The 19,066-nt window shown below is 34.3% G+C and overlaps 1 protein-coding gene across 3 annotated transcripts in view; it reads left to right on the plus strand.

Annotated features, from left to right (window-relative positions):
- LOC150105388 (uncharacterized) overlaps window positions 1-19,066 on the plus strand; it is a 188,972-nt gene that overhangs the window by 91,506 nt on the left and 78,400 nt on the right. For all 3 annotated transcript variants that reach the window (XM_090394125.1, XM_090394124.1, XM_090394123.1), the window contains exons 4-6: window positions 754-843; window positions 14,577-14,714; window positions 17,948-18,100. In XM_090394125.1, coding sequence (XP_090250251.1) covers window positions 754-843; window positions 14,577-14,714; window positions 17,948-18,100 — 381 coding nt within the window. The remainder of the gene's footprint in view (window positions 1-753; window positions 844-14,576; window positions 14,715-17,947; window positions 18,101-19,066) is intronic.

Raw genomic sequence — 19,066 nt, forward strand, 5'->3', positions numbered from 1 at the left:
CTAAAAATGTAATGAAGGGGATACAAATCCTTTGATGTTTATCTGCCTTACTGGCAGATAAACACAACATATTAGCCTTTTGGCTATTATTCTATATCTAAAAATGTATTTTGATTTCCAATCATAGAACAAAAACTCGGGAGTAATAAGGTGGCATATATAGAGCATAAAACAAATGGAAAGTTACCTTCATAGAAACTTACATTATCTAACTGTATTTTATTGTTTTAAGAACATAAATTGCTAACTTTTTGTATTTCGCTCAGCTACACTTTAAGTTCTGGTCACATAAGATAGTAATATTATCAATATGCTGACTAGGAAAACAGGTCAGCATATTATCTTTCAGTGATTTGGATGGAATAATTAATATATTTACTTACAGAATGCTTGGAAGTACTAATAATACTGCCAATCAGTGTTCATAAACTTGACAGCTGCATTGGGGGGTTTTTCAGCCCTTTTACATCAACCCCTACCAGGACTCCTTGTAACCCTAAATTTTCAGTTTTCATAAAAATTTACAAAATGGTAGAATTGTTTTTCACAGTAACTAAATGCCCTTTCGATATACTAGTTCTGTCTACATTTTTTGGTGTGACCATTTACTTTATCCTGTGGCTTGGTGTTATTCTAATATTCATTTAGCTATAAAGTTTTAACATCTTATTGAAACAGCATTTGAAATGTTCTCCTGATTATCAGTTCTCTGTTAGTATTAGATGCATATTAAAATATTTTTTATTGTTGTAGACTGCTATAAAAAAGAATAATCCAAAAAAAATGGTTCGAAGTGTTGGAGATGGAGAAGTTGTGGAATTTGATGTTGTAGTTGGTGAAAAGGTAAGTACAACACTAAGTAATGCATTGCTTGATAAATATAGCTGTGTATTTTGAGGGATCTGCGTAATGTATTAAATTTAAATCTGAGTAGAATAAGTAATTCTGTATGTGTGTGCACACGCACAGTGGTTACACTGCATAATTCAGAGGGCCTGGTCAAAGGTAGAATTTCTGATGATTAGAGTAGAGTTCTTATAGTTCCTATCTGTCAAAAAAAAAGCTGAATGTGAGAATTATAGAAATTTCTCTACTAAGCATTCCAGCTAGGATTGAAAAAAAGAGGTTGAGAGAGAGATTGTGGAAGAGAAACTGGCTGGGAGAAGAACAAGCTGGCTTCAGGCCAAGTAGAGTTGGTTAAAATTAGATTTTCACTTTACGACAAATAGTTGAGAAATCATGGGAATATGACAAGCATCTGCACTTAAGTTTTGTGCAGATGCTTGTCATATAATTGTAGTGCTTTTCAAAGCACTACAATTATATGGAATACATGGAACATCACTTAGAACATTACATAGTTTTAAATATAGTCAGCAGTTAGAATTGAAGGAAATACAAGAAGATGAGTTGATGTAAAATCAGGAGTAAGACAAAGATGCACATCATCTCCAATCTTATTCATCATCTATATGGATCGCATAGTGGCCCTTCCCTTAATGCATAGCATTATACATCTCTGCAAGGAGATGTGCTTTGCATTATGGGAGATACTAAGACAAGTAGCAATGAGATCTTGGTCCATCTTTACCATGAGTTGCCTCAGTCCTGAAGATACTTCAGGTGCAAACTTTGTTTGCTTACACTTGGATAAAGGATTAAACTAAATTTATTATTTGTTTTATGCAGACGATGTTGTACTCCTAAACATAGCCAACAAAAGTCTGCAAGGTTCTCTAACTGAATTGCATAACAGCTGTAACAAATTTGGAATGAAAATCAGCAACAAAATGACCAAAACTATGAAAATAGATAGGAATATTGAAAACTTCAACTACATTTTCAATGGAGAACCTGTAGAACAAATAAAATATTTTAGTTATTTAAAATGGCAAATTAAATTTGGAAATAGACAACAGAATGAACAAAGTTGGTATGGTTGGGAGCTAGTTGAGTAAATTTATATGGAATAAGAGAAATTAGCCAATCTAGTACTATATAATAGTATTCAGACTAGTTTTAAGTTATAGATCTGAGAGTTGGTTTAGAAATAAAGCACTTGATTAAAGACTGGAGTTCTGAGAAAAATTAGGAGAGTGAACAGATGACATCAATGACAGAATCATATTAAAAGTGAAGACATTCGAAAAGGACTTCACATTGTTAGCATTCAAGATTGTGTGAGCAGAGCTAATCTAAGGTGGTATTTCCACTTCAAAAGACTGGGTAAGGAAAGGTTAGCAAAACAGGTTTTTGATGCCAAGATGTCAGGAAAGAGATCCAGAAGAAAACTAAGGTCTAGGTGCAATTCACTCAGTCAGAATGCCTTCATATCATGAAATGTTAGATATGAATATAAGTGCTGGCAAATAATAAACTAATTGGGAAGAAAATTGTTGATAAGAGATAACATGATTGTTTATTATTGAACCTGAACCTTGAGGGTACAAACCAGGAAATTGATGGTGATGGTCATATCTGGAATAATGATCAAGGAAAGGAGTAGCAATAGTATTCAACACCGAACATGAAGATAAACTTATTGATTGCCGGTATTTTCAAGTATTCATGTAGGTAAATTTTGAAATGATGAATTGAGTAATAATACTGTGCCTCTAAAAAAGATTTTCCATAGAACCTTATTTGGGGCCATAGGCATTATTAGAAGAGGAGAATTTTTCATTTTAGCAGAATAACTGGTCCTTATTGAATTGAAGAGTAGGATAGGAAATGATTCCCTGACATATGGAAATTTTTGGAAAATTTGAAGAAAAGACAAAGCTGATAATGTTTATTGACAAATTAAATTTGGAAGTAGACAACCGAATGAACAAAGTTAATATGGGTGAGAGCTAGTTGAGTAAATTTATATGGAATAAGAGAAATTGGCCAAGCTAGCAGTATACAATAGTGTTCAAACTAGTTTCTAGTTATGAATCTGATAGGTTAGAAATAAAGCACTTGATTAAAGACTAGAGTTCTGAGCAAAATTAGGAGAGTGAACAGATGGCATCAGTAGCAGAAGCATATTAAAAGTGAAGACATTAGAAAAGGACTTCATATTATTAGCATTCAAGAATGTGTGAGCAGAGATAATCTAAGGTAATATTTCCACTGTTGGGACAGACTAGTACTCATCGCTGAAACCATGTTTCATTATGATGATGTGCAGAAATTTGTATTTAATTGATGCAAGAAGTATCTGATATCTTCCTCCCAGGATAATGGGATCATTCATGACCATTCTGAAAAATGTTATCTCCTGGCCAGTAAGGTTGATAACAAATTAAAACTTTATAACCTTCCTCTCTCAGATATGTGAAGTTCTGAAAATTCATGAAGAATATATTACATCCCCCCCCCCCCCCAGATGTATATGGCATAGGCTTACCTACCAATTAACCAAACACTTTGCATAGTGCTTTCTTATTACAGTCAGTCAGTATAGTTAATGTCTTTTCTATTTGTAAATATCATACTTTTGACCTAATCAAAACAGAATTTCTCCTAGTATTTCAGTTCATGAACCTGAACTTTTGTTTGGCAAGGCAAATTTTACAGGCAGAGGATAAAGCTATGGGCTCTCCTCTTCCTCCTTGTTGAATTTCTTTATGGAGATCTTTGAAAAGAATTCCTTCAACTCTAGTTACACTATGTGGGTGATTGATTTGGCCACACGGTGTCCAGACACTCTTAAATGCTATGAAGGACAATAGTTTGTCTTTCTAGCTACCTTAGTTTCTTAGCTACTTTTTTTTTTTTTTACAACAGGCATTATAAAAGCCCTGGTTAAGAGGACAAATTTGATTTGCTCAGATAATGTCTTGCTGCTGATCTTAATCAAATATAGAACACTTTTTTTTTAGCCATTGGCTACAACCTCAACATTCCCTTATACACCTGTTTCCATGACTGGCTGCTCAGGTTTAGTAAGACTGTGTCTTGGATAGATGACACAGGATCTACAGGAAAAGCCACCTTACTCAATCGAAGTAAATTTTAAAGACTTTTCCTTCAATCTTCTGCTCTTACTGTTCTGATCTCAACAAATACAGTTACATTAAACTGCCTCTCATGTGGGAAATTTATCTGCAGAGAAATCAGCCCAGTAGCCAAGAACTGTCAAACAAATAGGTGGCATAATTTTAGAACTATAGGCCTCCCTCTATTTCTCTGTTCATTCTCACTGATGGAGTGCCTTTGTGCATGTACTGATACTAGCATTATTCTCTTGAAGCCGATTTGAAATATCAGAAGTAAGTAAATCTGCTTAATTATTACGTTATCTATGTTGTGTTAATTTCCTTAACATACAAATAAAAATCTATAAGTTTGAACACCAGAAATCTCCATGTCAAAGAAGTTGACTAGCATTGATCTCCGATATGGATTTTACCACTCAGTATCAATAGTCTCCTTGCATACACTTTCTTCCGACATGCTATGGAAAGGTTTGGAGAAACCTATGATGTTGCACTTGACATTTCCAAGGCATTTGATAGGTTTGACACAGAGGACTTCTCAGCAATTGGTCATATCATGGTCTTTCTTTCTCCCTTTGTAATTGGGTCTACCAACTTTCTTGTTTTTTTGCCACCATTACTCATAGTATAATGGCGGACAGAGTTCTCTTTTCAGATTTTCCTATTAATTCAGTTGTTTCTTTGGTGCACTGTTATTTCACACACCTTCTTCATATACATAAATGACTTGCTTTTACTCACTCTCCTTGCAGTTTTACTGATGATTGCATTCTCCACTCATCCTACTCAAGGCAGCTGTTGTAATATGCTTTGACTATCTACAATATTCATCCTAAACACTGGTCTTTACACCATCTTACAATGGGGCAGTGACCTAGTCACCTTCAGTAATTTCACTTTTTTATATCAGAAAAGACCTTAGTTCTTCTTTGACAGTGTTAACTTAGCAATCAAGATAAGATCATTCTTATTTCTAGCCTTTTCTGGCATAGCAACATCACTTCTATAGCATCCAGCAAACTTGCCATCCTTTTTTGTTCAAGACATTGCTTTATCTTTCTCTGTGAAATCCCAAATCTTTCCAACCTTGGAATACTGTTCCACCATTTGGGATGGTGCACCTAAAACCTCTAACATCCATTGTCTCCCATTTCTGCTAAACCTTAGCAGCAGAATGAACAGCTACCCATTATCTCTTTATAGTTGAACTGCTGCCTCACTGAACCAGCTACTCCATCTTTCATTCTATCTACATCATTTGTCTGGAACAGCCTTCACTGAAGTATTTCTCAACTACAGTCTCCAGCTCTTTAAGATGAACATTAAAAGATTACTTTGCTCTTGACCTCAGTACACTGCATTTATTTACTATAGGCAAACCTCTCATGCATGGAGTGATGTCTATTAAAAAATGCTGTGAAAAAATACAGTGAATAATGTGATAGTTGAATTTCGTGGAATGACTGATATTAATATAGAAGTGAAATATGAAGGTAGCAAAATATTCTGCAGGTATTGAAAAAGCTTGGATATGGAGGAAAGAGTACTGTAAAAAGGAATCAGATAATGATTATAAAAACTGAAGATGAATACTTTCTAAATGTCTGGAATAATTACCTCTTAAGATTATTAAATTTACACAATAAGCAGCGACAGAAGTGTGGTGGAAAAATATTCCATAAGAGTACATGTTAAACTTTCAGGAATTAAAAAACCATCAGAAACATCAATTGTGATAATGCAGAGTATATGATACTCAACAAGAAATGCTTAAGTGTGGCATTATAAAACATTCAGTGGATACTTGAAATTGTATAATTCTTGACCACAGAGATTAATGAATCACCAACTCTTATTTAGAAGTATTGGTCAAGTGTTAATAAACTATTTAATAACCAACTAGTTTCGCCGGCTATTGCTGTCGGCATCTTCAGGGTACAAATAAGGTAGGCAAAGTAAATTACAAGCTAGGTGTTAACTGACAATTCTAATTCAATAACAAAATAGTACTGAGCGGGAAACAATATATGTGTCGCGAATACATGATTTACTTGTTGAGAAACATTTTGTAGTTGGTGCTGAAGTTAATTTCATGTGTGTTTAGTGATTTGATTAAGGTCTTTCATATATCAGGTAGGATTAAACCTTGATTCCTGTTGAGGTTTTTTGTGGAACGGGTTACTGTAGCTGCTTCTTTGAAGATTCTGGAACGGTAGTTTTCTTCTATATAAGGCATATAACTTTTATTCCATTCAATAATGTGGTTGGTTGTAGAGAAGTGGGAAGAAAGGCCAGATATATCTTGTCTGTTATTTCTTACATAACCGATGTGTTCCCTTTGTCTCATTTCGAAGCTTCTAGACGTCTGACCTATTTATGGAAGATCTTGAAACTAAAATCTTATCTCAAATTAACCCAAAACCTACAGCATGGTTTAAATATGTAGATGACATCTTTTTCATATGGAACCACACAAAGGAAGAGCTATTGGATTACCTAAGCAAAATCGATTCGTTCCATCATACTATCAAATTCACACTAGAACTTGAAAAGTGCAAACAACTACCATTCCTGGACATCATAATAAAGAAACAAGAAAATAACACTGTCAGCTTATCTGTTTATAGAAAACCTACAAATACTGGGCATTATCTACACTTCAGCTCATCATACCACATCTCCCAAAAACTTAGCATTATTCATATGCTAAAGAAAAGAGCTATACAGTTTACTACAGACTAAAATGATCTAAAAGAAGAATTGCCTACAATATCCAATGACCTATCCTTAAATGGCTACCTTAGAAGACTCGTCAACAAGATTCTCTTCTCTGACATACCACAAAGACAACGTGATGTCACCCAATATATCACCACTATAACTATTCCATACGTTGGTACCATTTCCAAAAAACTGGCTCTCTTCCTAAAACCACATAACATTATAGTGACCTCCAAGCCAATTGTGAAACCATTCAGAAATTTCTAAGATCACCGAAAGACTTCCATCCTTTCTACAAGTATGCTGTAGTTTACAACATCCCTTGTTCCTGTGGTCTTAGTTACATTGGTCAGACGTCTAGAAGCTTCGAAATGAGACAAAGGGAACACATCAGTTATGTAAGAAATAACAGACAAGATATATCTGGCCTTTCTTCCCACTTCTCTACAACCAACCACATTATTGAATGGAATAAAAGTTATATGCCTTATATAGAAGAAAACTACCGTTCCAGAATCTTCAAAGAAGCAGCTAGAGTCGCCGGTTCCACAAAAAAACTTCAACAGGAACCAAGGTTTAATCCTACCTGATATATGGAAGACCTTAATCAGATCACTAAACACACATGAAATTAACTTCAGCACCAACTACAAAATGTTTCTCAACAAGTAAATCATATATCTGCGACACGTATTGTTTCACGCGCAGTACTATTTTGTTATTGAATTAGAATTGTCAGTTAACATCTAGCTTGTAATTTACTTTGCCTACCTTACCCTGAAGATGCCGACAGCAATAACCGGCGAAACTAGTTGGTTATTAAATAGTTTATTAACACTTGGCCAATACTTCTAAATAAGAGTTAGTTGTTCATTCAGTGGATACATTTTATAATTCAGAAACATGGTCAGAAATTGTTCTACATGGTTAACTCATGGTTCCCATCTATATAAAAATCAGAATCTGAGAATTACAGTAATTTCTCTACAGAGTGTTAGGTAAAATTTGTAGAAAAAATTCTAGAAAAACTTGAAGAGCAGTAAGTTGGGTACAAGTAAAGCATAAAAATGTAAAAATATATGATGAAAGATGAGATAGATTTACAGTTTGAAGTGTGCAATTTCGAAAATCATTATTGCCAAAACGTACAACAAAAGATAGACAATAAATACAATCGCATCATTAAATTTTTAGTTTTAATTAAAAATAGTTAGTCAAAAGATATGTTCTGATCTAGGGTGCTCCATAACATAAGTGTTGCTTATCTCATTATATCATCAGAGATTAAAAAGGAGTGTCATGAACCATATTTTTGAATCAATCTTTCTTTGCAAAACAGCTGGGGTCAATTTCTGACTAAGTCTGGGGCACATTGTTTTTGTGAAAATTGAAGGCTCGTTAAACCTAAATGCCTCCACTCTAAAAAGACCTTCAAAATATTGGTGTAATCCCCAGATATTCTTTATACATTACAGAATGAAACTTCATCTTCGTAGCACAACCACTTCAATTCCTTGAGCCATTTGTCTTGAAAGGAAGTTTTTGTTGTTTTTAGTTGATGACACAACAGATCCCTTTTCTTCAGTGTTTGTTAATCCTACAATGAGCTGAAGGCAGAAGCGTGATTACCGAAGTACAATCTGCCATTTACCTGACCACTTCTGAAAGGTATCGACGGGTCAGATAATTGAAGTACATTTTTGTTGTGAAAGTTGGATAAATGGTGATTACTGTAATTATATTCTTGTTTTGTTGTAAAATTTTAATTTTCTGGTGCTGAATTGTCAGATGAAGCTAATAATTGAAAGATGACTCCATAATCTATATGGGCTGTATAAAACAACTGAGGCCTCTTGCCCATTGTCAAGTCCTTGCTTTCCATAGTGCAGGCCATTACTGGGCAACAGGCTGGTTGTTTGGGACTTAGTTCCATGCACAAATACATCTAGATATATCTTGTGGTCCTTCGCTTGTTGATTTCATAGTATTGTGCAAGTTTTTACCACATCAAGACCAGTGAGAAATGCCAGTATAGCACAATCAGATAATAATATTTGAACATTGTCGAGTTTATTCAAGCCTTTTATCTGTTGCTAGTCTTGGTCTGGGGAACTAAGATGAATAGTCCAAACTCACCTGGAACATCAGCAGAATTGAAGATTGACAACATCACTAGAAGAGAAGTGGAGCTAGAAGAATTACAGAAATATCTAGTTATCGTAAATAGTATTACTGAGACGAGAAGACAAGGTGAAAATCTGAGTTATTTTGCATTAATTATATTAGGGAATCAGTAGCTATTCAGTTTTCATAAAGAAAAGTTGTATAGCAAGTCTTTGTGTTTCTTTGACTGAAAGTTTTAGTACAAAGGAAGTCGGTCATTAGAGTGCAGCTGATATGAAGGAAAAGCTAGTTCTTGATGGTGACCTAAATACTAGAATAAGATATGAATCGCATATATGCAGAAGTGTTTGGAGAAAAGGGCAGAGCCAGTAATAATTGCAAGTACATGGATTTCTGCTTGCATGTGGGCTGATTATGTACATTTACAAACAACTTTATTTTTCATTTTTTGCATCTGGCGAAGGAAATTTGAAATGGAAAGTGAACAACACTTGGTGCTGAACAAGATAAATGTATCCCATTCGAAAGAAAATTGAACAGTGATTTTGAAAAGAATCAATTAAGCAATCTACAGATTTTTTTTTTTTTTCTTCTTGGTCAAGAAGTTTTGATGTTCTAAACATGCCATGAATAGCTTTAAGGGTATTGTGCCCTGTCTTATGCCTGTTAATATTTCTATGCTGGAGATGTTGGGTTAAAATGAATTGTTGCTAGTGCGTTGTGTATGCTGGTTTGATGATCCTTATTTGTGGTCCTCCACTTGTTGATTTCATAGTGCCTTAAGTATTGCACAAGTTTTTACCACATCAAGACCCTCATAATCAATATAACAGACGGAATGCATCGCACCACCAAAGGCTAGCTGTTCACAGGCTAGAGGTGCATAAAAGCTTATAAACAAAGACATCATCCTCAATTTCCTGATATGTACCCCCAAGGGGTGTCCAGTTTACTATGGCAGTAGTACATGATTAAGTTTACATTACTAATAATCTCTTATCGACAAATTTTCTCCAAATTTTTCTGTTGTCAGCATCTCGATATTATGATATCTAACATTTCAGTCTTCTAAGGCTTCTGACAGAATCAATCCACCTAGAACTTGGGCTGTTCCCGACATCTTGCTATCACACACTTGTTTTGCTAACTTTTCCTCTCCCATTCTGTTTAAGTGACCATATCATCTTGGATTAGTCCTGCTCACATTCTTGAATGCTAACAGTGCCAAGTTCTTAGTTTCTATATTTTTAACATGATTCTGCCATCTTTCTCAAAATTTCTTATATCTTTGATCAAGTGCTTTATTTCTTTCCCAAATTTGAAATCTATAACTTGAAATTGGTTTAAATACCGTCTTCTATATTGCTAGTTTAGTGCTTTTGCTAATTTCTTTCTTATTGCATATGAATTTATTTATCTCTCCACCATACCAGCTTTGCATGTTCTGCTGTCTATTTCCAGATTTAATCTTCCATCTTCACTAAACCCCATGTCCTAATCGCTGACATTTTTACTTGTTCTATAGATTCTCCAGTGAAAATGCAGCTTGAAGTTTTCTATGTTCAAAAATATTTTCATAATTTTGTTGCTGATTTTCATTCCAAATTTGTTACAGCTGTTTATGCAATTTATTTAGAGAACCCTAGAAACTTTCACTGGATGTGTTTACGAGTACATAACCTGCATAAAGCAAAGAATTAACTTTGACATCTTGAATTCTAAATCAGGTTTAATGCCACTTTCATAATGCAATCCATATAGTTGAATAAGAGTGGAGATAGTGTGTACCCTTGTTACACCTGATTTTACCTCTCTTCCTTCAATTCTGTCTTACAACTTATATTGCTCTGTGTGATGTTTCACTTACTCCATTTAGCTTTAGTTTGAAAAGCATTTCTCTAGGCACCTTGTGATATGTCTTTTCCAGTATGGATCCTTGTTATCATGATTTCTAAATTGTTTGTTATAAAGTGAAAATCTGATCTTGACAACCTCTATTTTGCATGAACCAATCCAGGTCCTTCTCAAAGCACCTGGATTGGTTCATGCCATTCTCAAATTTGGCTTTATTCTCCTTTCTACAGATGGAAACTATGAAAGCTTTACTGTAATCATCTGGAATTTGACCTAATCAGGCCATCTGAATTATGCAGGTCACTGCAAAATTTTTATACCTGCATACCTGGCTGAATATCATCATAGACAATCCATGCAGTAATCTCACATCCAGGCTACAAGATCATCTATAATCAATGCCTTAAACATTGATCTTCACACTATCCTTCAGTGGGACAAGGACAACCTTTGTCGTATTCAATGCCACAGTCTTCTCTTTTCTCTCTTCAAAGGAGATCTCAGCACACTTACCCTCAGTAACACATAAATCACCTGACAAGATCAGATCTCTCTCTCTCTGCTTGGGCTGTTTACCACCAGTTTCTCCTGGCACGAACTCATCACACCGATAGCCTCCTCTGTACCCAAAAAACTAGGCATTCTCTTTCATTCAAAAGGCTATTTTATGCCCAATCAACTTCTACGTATATGAAATTCCCAAATCTGCCCATGCTTAGACTGCTGCTCACATGTTTGGGGTTGTGTACCGAAAATTTCCTTAAAATCTCTAATGCTGTCCAGAGGTGAGCAATTAGGCTCATTGATCCTGCTCTTATCAGCCTCTATTTCATACATGTACTGTTTTAGCCCTGTGTCTGTTCTATAGGTACTTCCATGGTCACTGCTCTAGTGAATTAGCAATTATTACTCTTTCACCTGTTAATACAAGAACAGCTGCTGCCCATCATCCTTTTACTGGGCAAATGCAAACACACCGAACCTGCTTCTTCTCTTCCTCTTTTATTCCATCCACCTCTGCTCTGTTCTGTCTTCTGGAACAGCCTTCCTCATGAAGTTTTCCCAAATAGTTAAAACTATTTTAAAAAAAAATGTAAAAAAATCAACAAACTTCTCAGACCTGTAAGCACTGATGTGTTTATAGGTCTCTTTACCTCTTCTGTATAGGATCAATATAAAAAATAAAAATAATTTACTTCAGCTTCCTTTCCGACATTTCAAGTTTTTGATGGCTTTTTCTGTTTCAAGTATTAATATATATACTCCTCTTTGCATTCTTCTTGAATATTTTCTACTACTGTTCTGTCACTGTTTGTTTTGTTTTTCTTTCAAAGTCATTTCTCCAATATCTTCAGTTTTCATACCACCTTTGTTCCTTTTACAAGCACTCTTTCTTCATTTTCTAAGCTTTTCAGTAGCTTCCTGAACACTTCTGCCTCCTTCCTGATATTTATCTTCTTATCAAAGTTTTCCCATTACTTTTTTAGCTACTTTTACCCTCAGCTTATCCCGAATATTTTTCTTTATTCTTTTAGGGCATCTGCTGACTTATTTGCAAGGAGCTTTTGACATTTTTTCTTTTTCAAGACTTCTTCTTTAGTGTTTTATATCTACCATAGTGTTCTTATTTTTTTTATCTTTTGCAGACAACTTACTGCATGCTTTCCTAGCTGAATCAGTTTTCTTCAGTTTGCCACTTGAATTCCAAAGTTTGGTTCTTGTTTTTGAACAGTTTCTTTTTTTTTTTTTTTCTGAATAATGTTTGTATAGCTCAGTCTACAGTTTACTTGTAAAAGCTGCTTAACTTGAATCATTTTTAAAACTTTTCTTTTGCATTGTTATTTTCGATTTGATATTAATTTTTATCCTACTTAAAACTTAATAAATGATGACTACTTCCAATTTCAAATCCTTTGTTCATTCTTGTATCCCGAAACCAGCATGAAAATATTAACGGTAGCATAGTCAGTGAGGCTTTTCTTATTTCTTGTTCTATCTTCACATGAATTGGTGCACATCTTTATGTTGGAACATGGTGTATAGTAATGTTTAGCCTGTATCCAGACCAGAAATTAGGTACTTGCCATTATTAACTTTTCCCTTTTTCTCCAAATTTTCCTAAAATGTTTCTGTAAGTCCAGTGGGATTAATTTATTACTCTGGTGTTTAGGTCTCCAAAAAGAACAATTTTTTGCATTTCCTCTGTCAGCTGCCTGCTGTGATGACTCCGAAAATTTCTTCACTTAGAAACTTCTGTGGGGGCTGTAGGTACAAATAAATTTCATTGTCCATTGCCCACAAGTGAAGACTTTAATGTTTTGAAGAGTCATCCACTATGTCATCCACATGTATCCTATTTAACTTGTGTGTGTGTCAGAACAAGGATAGCCTTTCCCATTCTCTTGATACATCATCTCTCTTCAGAAATAGGGTGAAATGTTTCTTGAAGATTTTGTAGATCATTTCCCCACTTGCTCTTAAAAGTTCGCCTATGACGTCAAACCCCACCTCTAGCTTTTCCTTTTTGCATGCTTTCAATACTTCACATAACTTCAAGTTGAATTTGTGGTTCTTCAGTTACTTTACAAGTTTTTTGTTTTCATTTCTTTTGTCACAATGATATAATGATAAAATTCTTCAGTTCTTTTTGCTATACCATATCAAGCTGTGATTATACTTCCATCTTGTGGTGTGACTGCAGGCAAGGCATTTGTTTATTGTTATTGCTGCTTTGGTATAGAGACTGTGGTTATCTTTAGGTGTTTTTTGTATGAGTTTACAATTGAATCTTCATGCTGCTTTCTTGATACATTTTATGATTGTTTTATGCAGTTCAGTATATTCAGTTTTTTCATTAAGCTACCAGCTTTTCATTTGTTTATTCATAATCTATCTTTCTTCAAAGGATTTGTGTTGGCCCTAGCTATTTCATCTGAGCATTGTCATCTATATTAAGATTTTTAAATCTGTTGTTTATTTCCTGTTAGAATATTCGTTTTAATAGTGAGTTTCTCTGCGTTTTGTTTTAATCCTCGATTCACATTTTTTTGTTCTGTTTTGACAATTTATTTGAATCTAGCTGCATATCATACAGTGGTTACTTCCAATGTCGAGGCTGCTGATAATAAAGCAGTTCTGAAAGATGTTTTTTCTGTTTCTGAAGATAGTCAGTTCCACTAATTATTCCATTTAGACTTTTCCATTTCTGCCCTGTCTGTTTTTTTCCTTGAAAAAAGAATTCATTATCAGCTATATATGATGATGAACAGCCTATTTTTCTACCCACTAAGGTGAAAGCCTCTCTCATTGCGGGAGGTTTGGGTCTACTACTCCCATGGTGAGCCAGTCCATATTGGGAGAGTATATCTATACTTGGGTGAAGGGATGTATGAAGGTGGAAGACAATCGCAGACATCCATGCCTATGTGGGATTCGAACCCGCAGCCTATTGGCTGGAGAGCGGATACGCTAACTACTCGGCCGGCCAGCTATATATATTCACCTTTAAACTATTTGGATTCAACTCTTTTCTCTCAACTGTTTTAATGTCATAATCATGGATTCAACTCTTTTCTATCAACTGTTTTAACGTCATAATCATTTCATTTTTGGAGCATTCCATAATTAAAATTGCAAAAATTGGACCCTTTATAGTTGAATGTTCTAAATAAATTTTCGTGACTGCCACAGTCTTTGCTTTCCTCTCACAGCTTTGTCTGGTTGCTATTTAATTAGAAAAGGAAGGATATATTCATTGAGAACTCGTCTTTTTTTATAGTATACGACACCCATCAAAATTTACAGGCAAAAAGAAAAACATATTTTAAATAATCAGTTCAATACTTATTATTTCACCTGATTGGAAACATTTTATACCCTTTTTTTTTTAAATAGGGAAATGAGGCTGCCAATGTAACAGGCCCGAATGGTGCTCCTGTGAAAGGAAGTCCATATGCAGCAGACAGACGTCGCTTCCGTGGTGGTGGACGGTGGTTTCCACGTAGACGGCCACAACCAAGGCAGCCACGCAGGGTAATTGCTCTGTTTATCCTAAGAAAATTTAAATTAACATTTTTATAATTCCTAATTAATATTTCTCCAAATTTTAGGTAATGTTCCAAATAATACAGAAAAGAATCTTTTGTCAGGAAATATTAAAGGCACACATACTATTATTGATGCTCATGTATGATTTCTGTTCTATATTAAATGAAACATTTTATTTTATCCATACTCCATAATTTTTGAAACCAAAATTCATAAATTTATTCTCTGTATATAGATAATCATTGTTCATAAATTTAATGTTGATATAGAAGCTTACCATTATTATTATTATTATTACACCCTCCATGGAGTTGGCAGACTTATCGTGGATAGTTCATTCAGCTGACTATATTCATCATCTGAATCTTAAAATCCTTAACACTTACTATATTAGCAACATTTTCTGGTAATGTGTTCCATTCACTCAATTCTTCATATAAAAAATCTACTCATACCCTTCTTTAGCACACTCTTCCAGGGATGGCCTCTGATTCTTCCCCTCTTGCTTTCTACTCTTTTTATAATCCCATCTGGATTAATCCGATATAATCCTCTCACGAACTTAAACTTCGATCATATTGTTTCTTTTCCTCCTATCCACCAAACTTAGCACTCCACATTTCTTCAACCTCTCTCTCTCCATAGCCAGCATTCCCATCTTAGTCACTTGTCTCTGGACCCTCTCCTGTGTTTCCACATCTCACTGAAAACTGGGTGACCAAATTTCGGCAGAATAGTCCAAGTGTGGTCTGACCAATGCTTTATACAGTGGCACCACCTTCTTTATCCCTACGTGTTAGAGTACAGGTAACCCTCGTATAATACCAATATTAGGTTCCATAGAAATACCACGTTATGTGAGACTCGGGTCACATAGAAAAAATAGGGTTATGTTCCAAAATCTTTTTTTTTTTTTTAATTATATAAACAATGACATATCCAACAAAAAAATCTTTATTTAAAAATATTTTTTTAAATCAAATATTTTTTATAAAAATTACAAATTGTACGTGAACTTCATTGCACATAATGCATAAATATTTTAGGCAAAATAAAATAAAGTGCATATTGTAATCGTCATCACTGTCTTCAAAATTAACATTTCATAGACGTTCTTTATTTACGAGTGGCTGGACGTCGTCATCACTTAATCTCTTGGACATCATTTGTATAATTCTCATTGCATACTTTGGCTGGCTTAGTTATCAAGAAGTCAGTAATAAGACCTTGCTTACCACTATGCTGCAATTTTTTATTAACATAATATGGAGCTAAACAAACATCCAATTGTTCCTTTGAATTTTCTGGAGCACTCCATTGAGAGATCATTATCCGTTAAAAAAAAAAAAAAAAAAAAAAAAAAAAAAAACTTCCTAACTTTCTTGCCAAGTCCGATCCTTCTGCTAATTTCTTTAAACTGAATTCTTTAACGGAATCATCACAATCAGAATCTTTGGTAGTACTTTCCCCACAATGTAGTTCGACGTTCATCTATTAATTATACCAATTCTTCATTTAAATCTATTTCCTAATCAATTAATTCACTAATTTCATTTTCAACCATATCGCAAAAGCCCTCTAAGTGGCCATTACTATAAAAAATAATTTTTTTACACAATGAAAGCATTACATATTGTATTTAACTCACCAGAAAATAAAGTGCTCAGAGCTTGAGATTAACACACTTATGATTTTTAATGCACTTTCCTGGCAGAAAACGAAGACAATTTTCAACAGTAAACAATTGACGTACAAGCATGCTAAAGGAAATTTCCCCTAATATAAATTCGCTACTTATAACTACATGTGTGATACAGGCAGACACAAATTTAACGAAGATAAAACTTGATTTTTAAGTCGCGCAGTGAAAAATATATGAAAAGATAAAGGGTTATTACAATCTGTAGACCATGTTATATCAAAACCGCATTGAACAAGGGTTACTACAATCTGTAGACCGTGTTGTATAAGTACTGCGTTATACGAGGGTTACCTGTACTTATCATAACAGCACTATGATGTGCATGCTTTGCAACACTCGCAATATGCCCTCTAAACTTCAGTCTACTCTCAACTATCACTTCCAAATCTGGAATTTCATCCACTTCCTGCAGTACAGTGCCATCAATATAGTACGCAGCCTTATATATTTTTGCACTCCAAAATGCAACACCTTGCACTTAGTAATATTAAAACTACAACCCCACACCTTTGTCCAAGTCAAGTCTATTCAAATCTTCCTGAAGGCAATTAGCATCAGCAGTACTACTTATAAATCACTCCAACTTTGCATCATCAGCAAACGGTTGAAGATCCCCAGTCAGACTACGTGATATATTATTTACAAACCAATTAAACAGGGGGGGGGGGTCCCAAAAACAAACTTGAGGCATGCCACACTGGTTACTCTTTTCTACAACACTGCTCCATCACACTCAACTTTCTGGTATTTTTCAGAGAGCCAGTCTACAATCCATCTAACCAAAATACTATCCATTTCCATCCTCTGCAGCTTGTACATCAATTTATGTTAGTCTACAAAATATCAAATGCTTTTGCAAAGTCCAAGAATATCACTGTATATGATTGTTATCTAACACACTTGTTACCTTATCATCAAATGCAAGTAAATTGCTAAAACAAAACCTACCATTTATAAATTCATGCTAACCATTATAAAGAATACTATGTCCACTGGGTTCCTTTCCCTTGATAACTAAAGATAACAAAGATTTTCTTACAAGTTAGCTTTTCTTGCTATTGATACTGTTTTCTTCTCAAATGTTTATAGTGTGTAATGACTCAAATTCTCATAGGTTCATGTAACAATTACAATAAGACAGTTTTAGTTGGAATTAAGTGATGTGATATGATTTTTTGGGGGGGTGGGGGAGAGAGAAGGGAGAGGGTGCATGTGAAATAAAATCCAATGGCTCGAATAGCAATGAAGCATAGCATTGTTTTTTCCCAGTAACACAATTTCATAGTATTGGCGGAAACAAATCTAAATTTAATATTTACATACACATCTACATCATGTCAGCACTAGTTGTTTTATGGCTGAATGTGAAAGTTTGTTTTTATCATTATATATATATATATTTTTTTTTATTTATTTATTTATTTTTTTATTTTATTTTATTGGCTGTATAAATTACATGTTGTGGTGTGACCACATAGCAATATTAACTATGAATTTCAAATTCAATTATTGTCAGAGTGAAGGTGGCGAGAGTAATCAAGAGCAAGAGGATAAAGAAGAAGAAGAAGAAGGCCACCCACCACAAAGGGAACCAAGACATCCTTTTCAGAGGCGTTTCTACCGGGGGCCACGAAGGTCTCAAAGAAACATTGATCAGGAGTTATCAGAGGTAATTTCTCATTGCAGTTACTATGTATAGATTTTTCATGTAATAGTACTCTTAACAGGATTTTCAGCTAATCTCTGAGCCTATTTTTGGAAAGAATAGGATTGGATCTTGAATAGAATTTTGATAGGATTTACACAGGCCTACAAATGGACCTGTTTAATGGTAGTTGCTTTTGCATAACTTACTTGGCCTAAGTTTGCTGTTTGCTGATTTTAAAAATGACATCCATTTATTTGATCATGTGAAGATTTTTTTTTCTTTCATAGTAGGAAAATGTGTTTTTCTCAAATATTTATGTTTTTAAATCTAATGACCAAATAAACACTTTATAAAATTATGAAAAATCTTATGTCTTTAAATAACTTTTTTCTTCCATCATGCTGATGTATCCTTGATATTGCCTTTGATCTTCTATCCTGGTAAAATCTTTTGCCCTGCTCTTTGCTTGCCACTGAATATTCTTAGAAAAATATTGAGCTAAAGAAATAGATAAACCTACATAGTTAACTTGCACACTTCTAAGTAAAATGTATTAGAGTACAAGAAATGCAAGCAAACTTAACAAGCTCATGTTATGACCTAACGTGTCAAATTTTTTGAATATATTTAATTATATTGGTTAATTTTGGGAATAACCTTTGTTCCCAAGAAATGTTGCTGTTCTATCTTTAAAACCAATCCATGTTTTTTCCAGTTTTAAAATCCATTTGTCTGTAGTTGATTATAGTTGTCAAAATTACCAATTTTGTCATTGTCATCTGAAGGATTTGGGAAATATATTTACACTGCTTCATATAAAATTGCTTAAATTTATATGAAGCAGTGGTAAGAGAAGTTTACTTGGAGCCACTAAACTTATGGGAATATTTCAAACTCCTGAATTGAAGATTTCTCTTCTTGGCTGCTGCTGTTTAACCACAGTGACTTTGCTCTTATATTTTACATGTTCTTTTGGATACAAATACT

The sequence above is a fragment of the Typopeltis vanoorti genome, chromosome 6 (assembly GCF_054136105.1).
Source record: "Typopeltis vanoorti isolate ZY-2024b chromosome 6, IOZ_Tvanoo_1.0, whole genome shotgun sequence".
Taxonomy (NCBI): Eukaryota; Metazoa; Arthropoda; class Arachnida; order Uropygi; family Thelyphonidae; genus Typopeltis; species Typopeltis vanoorti.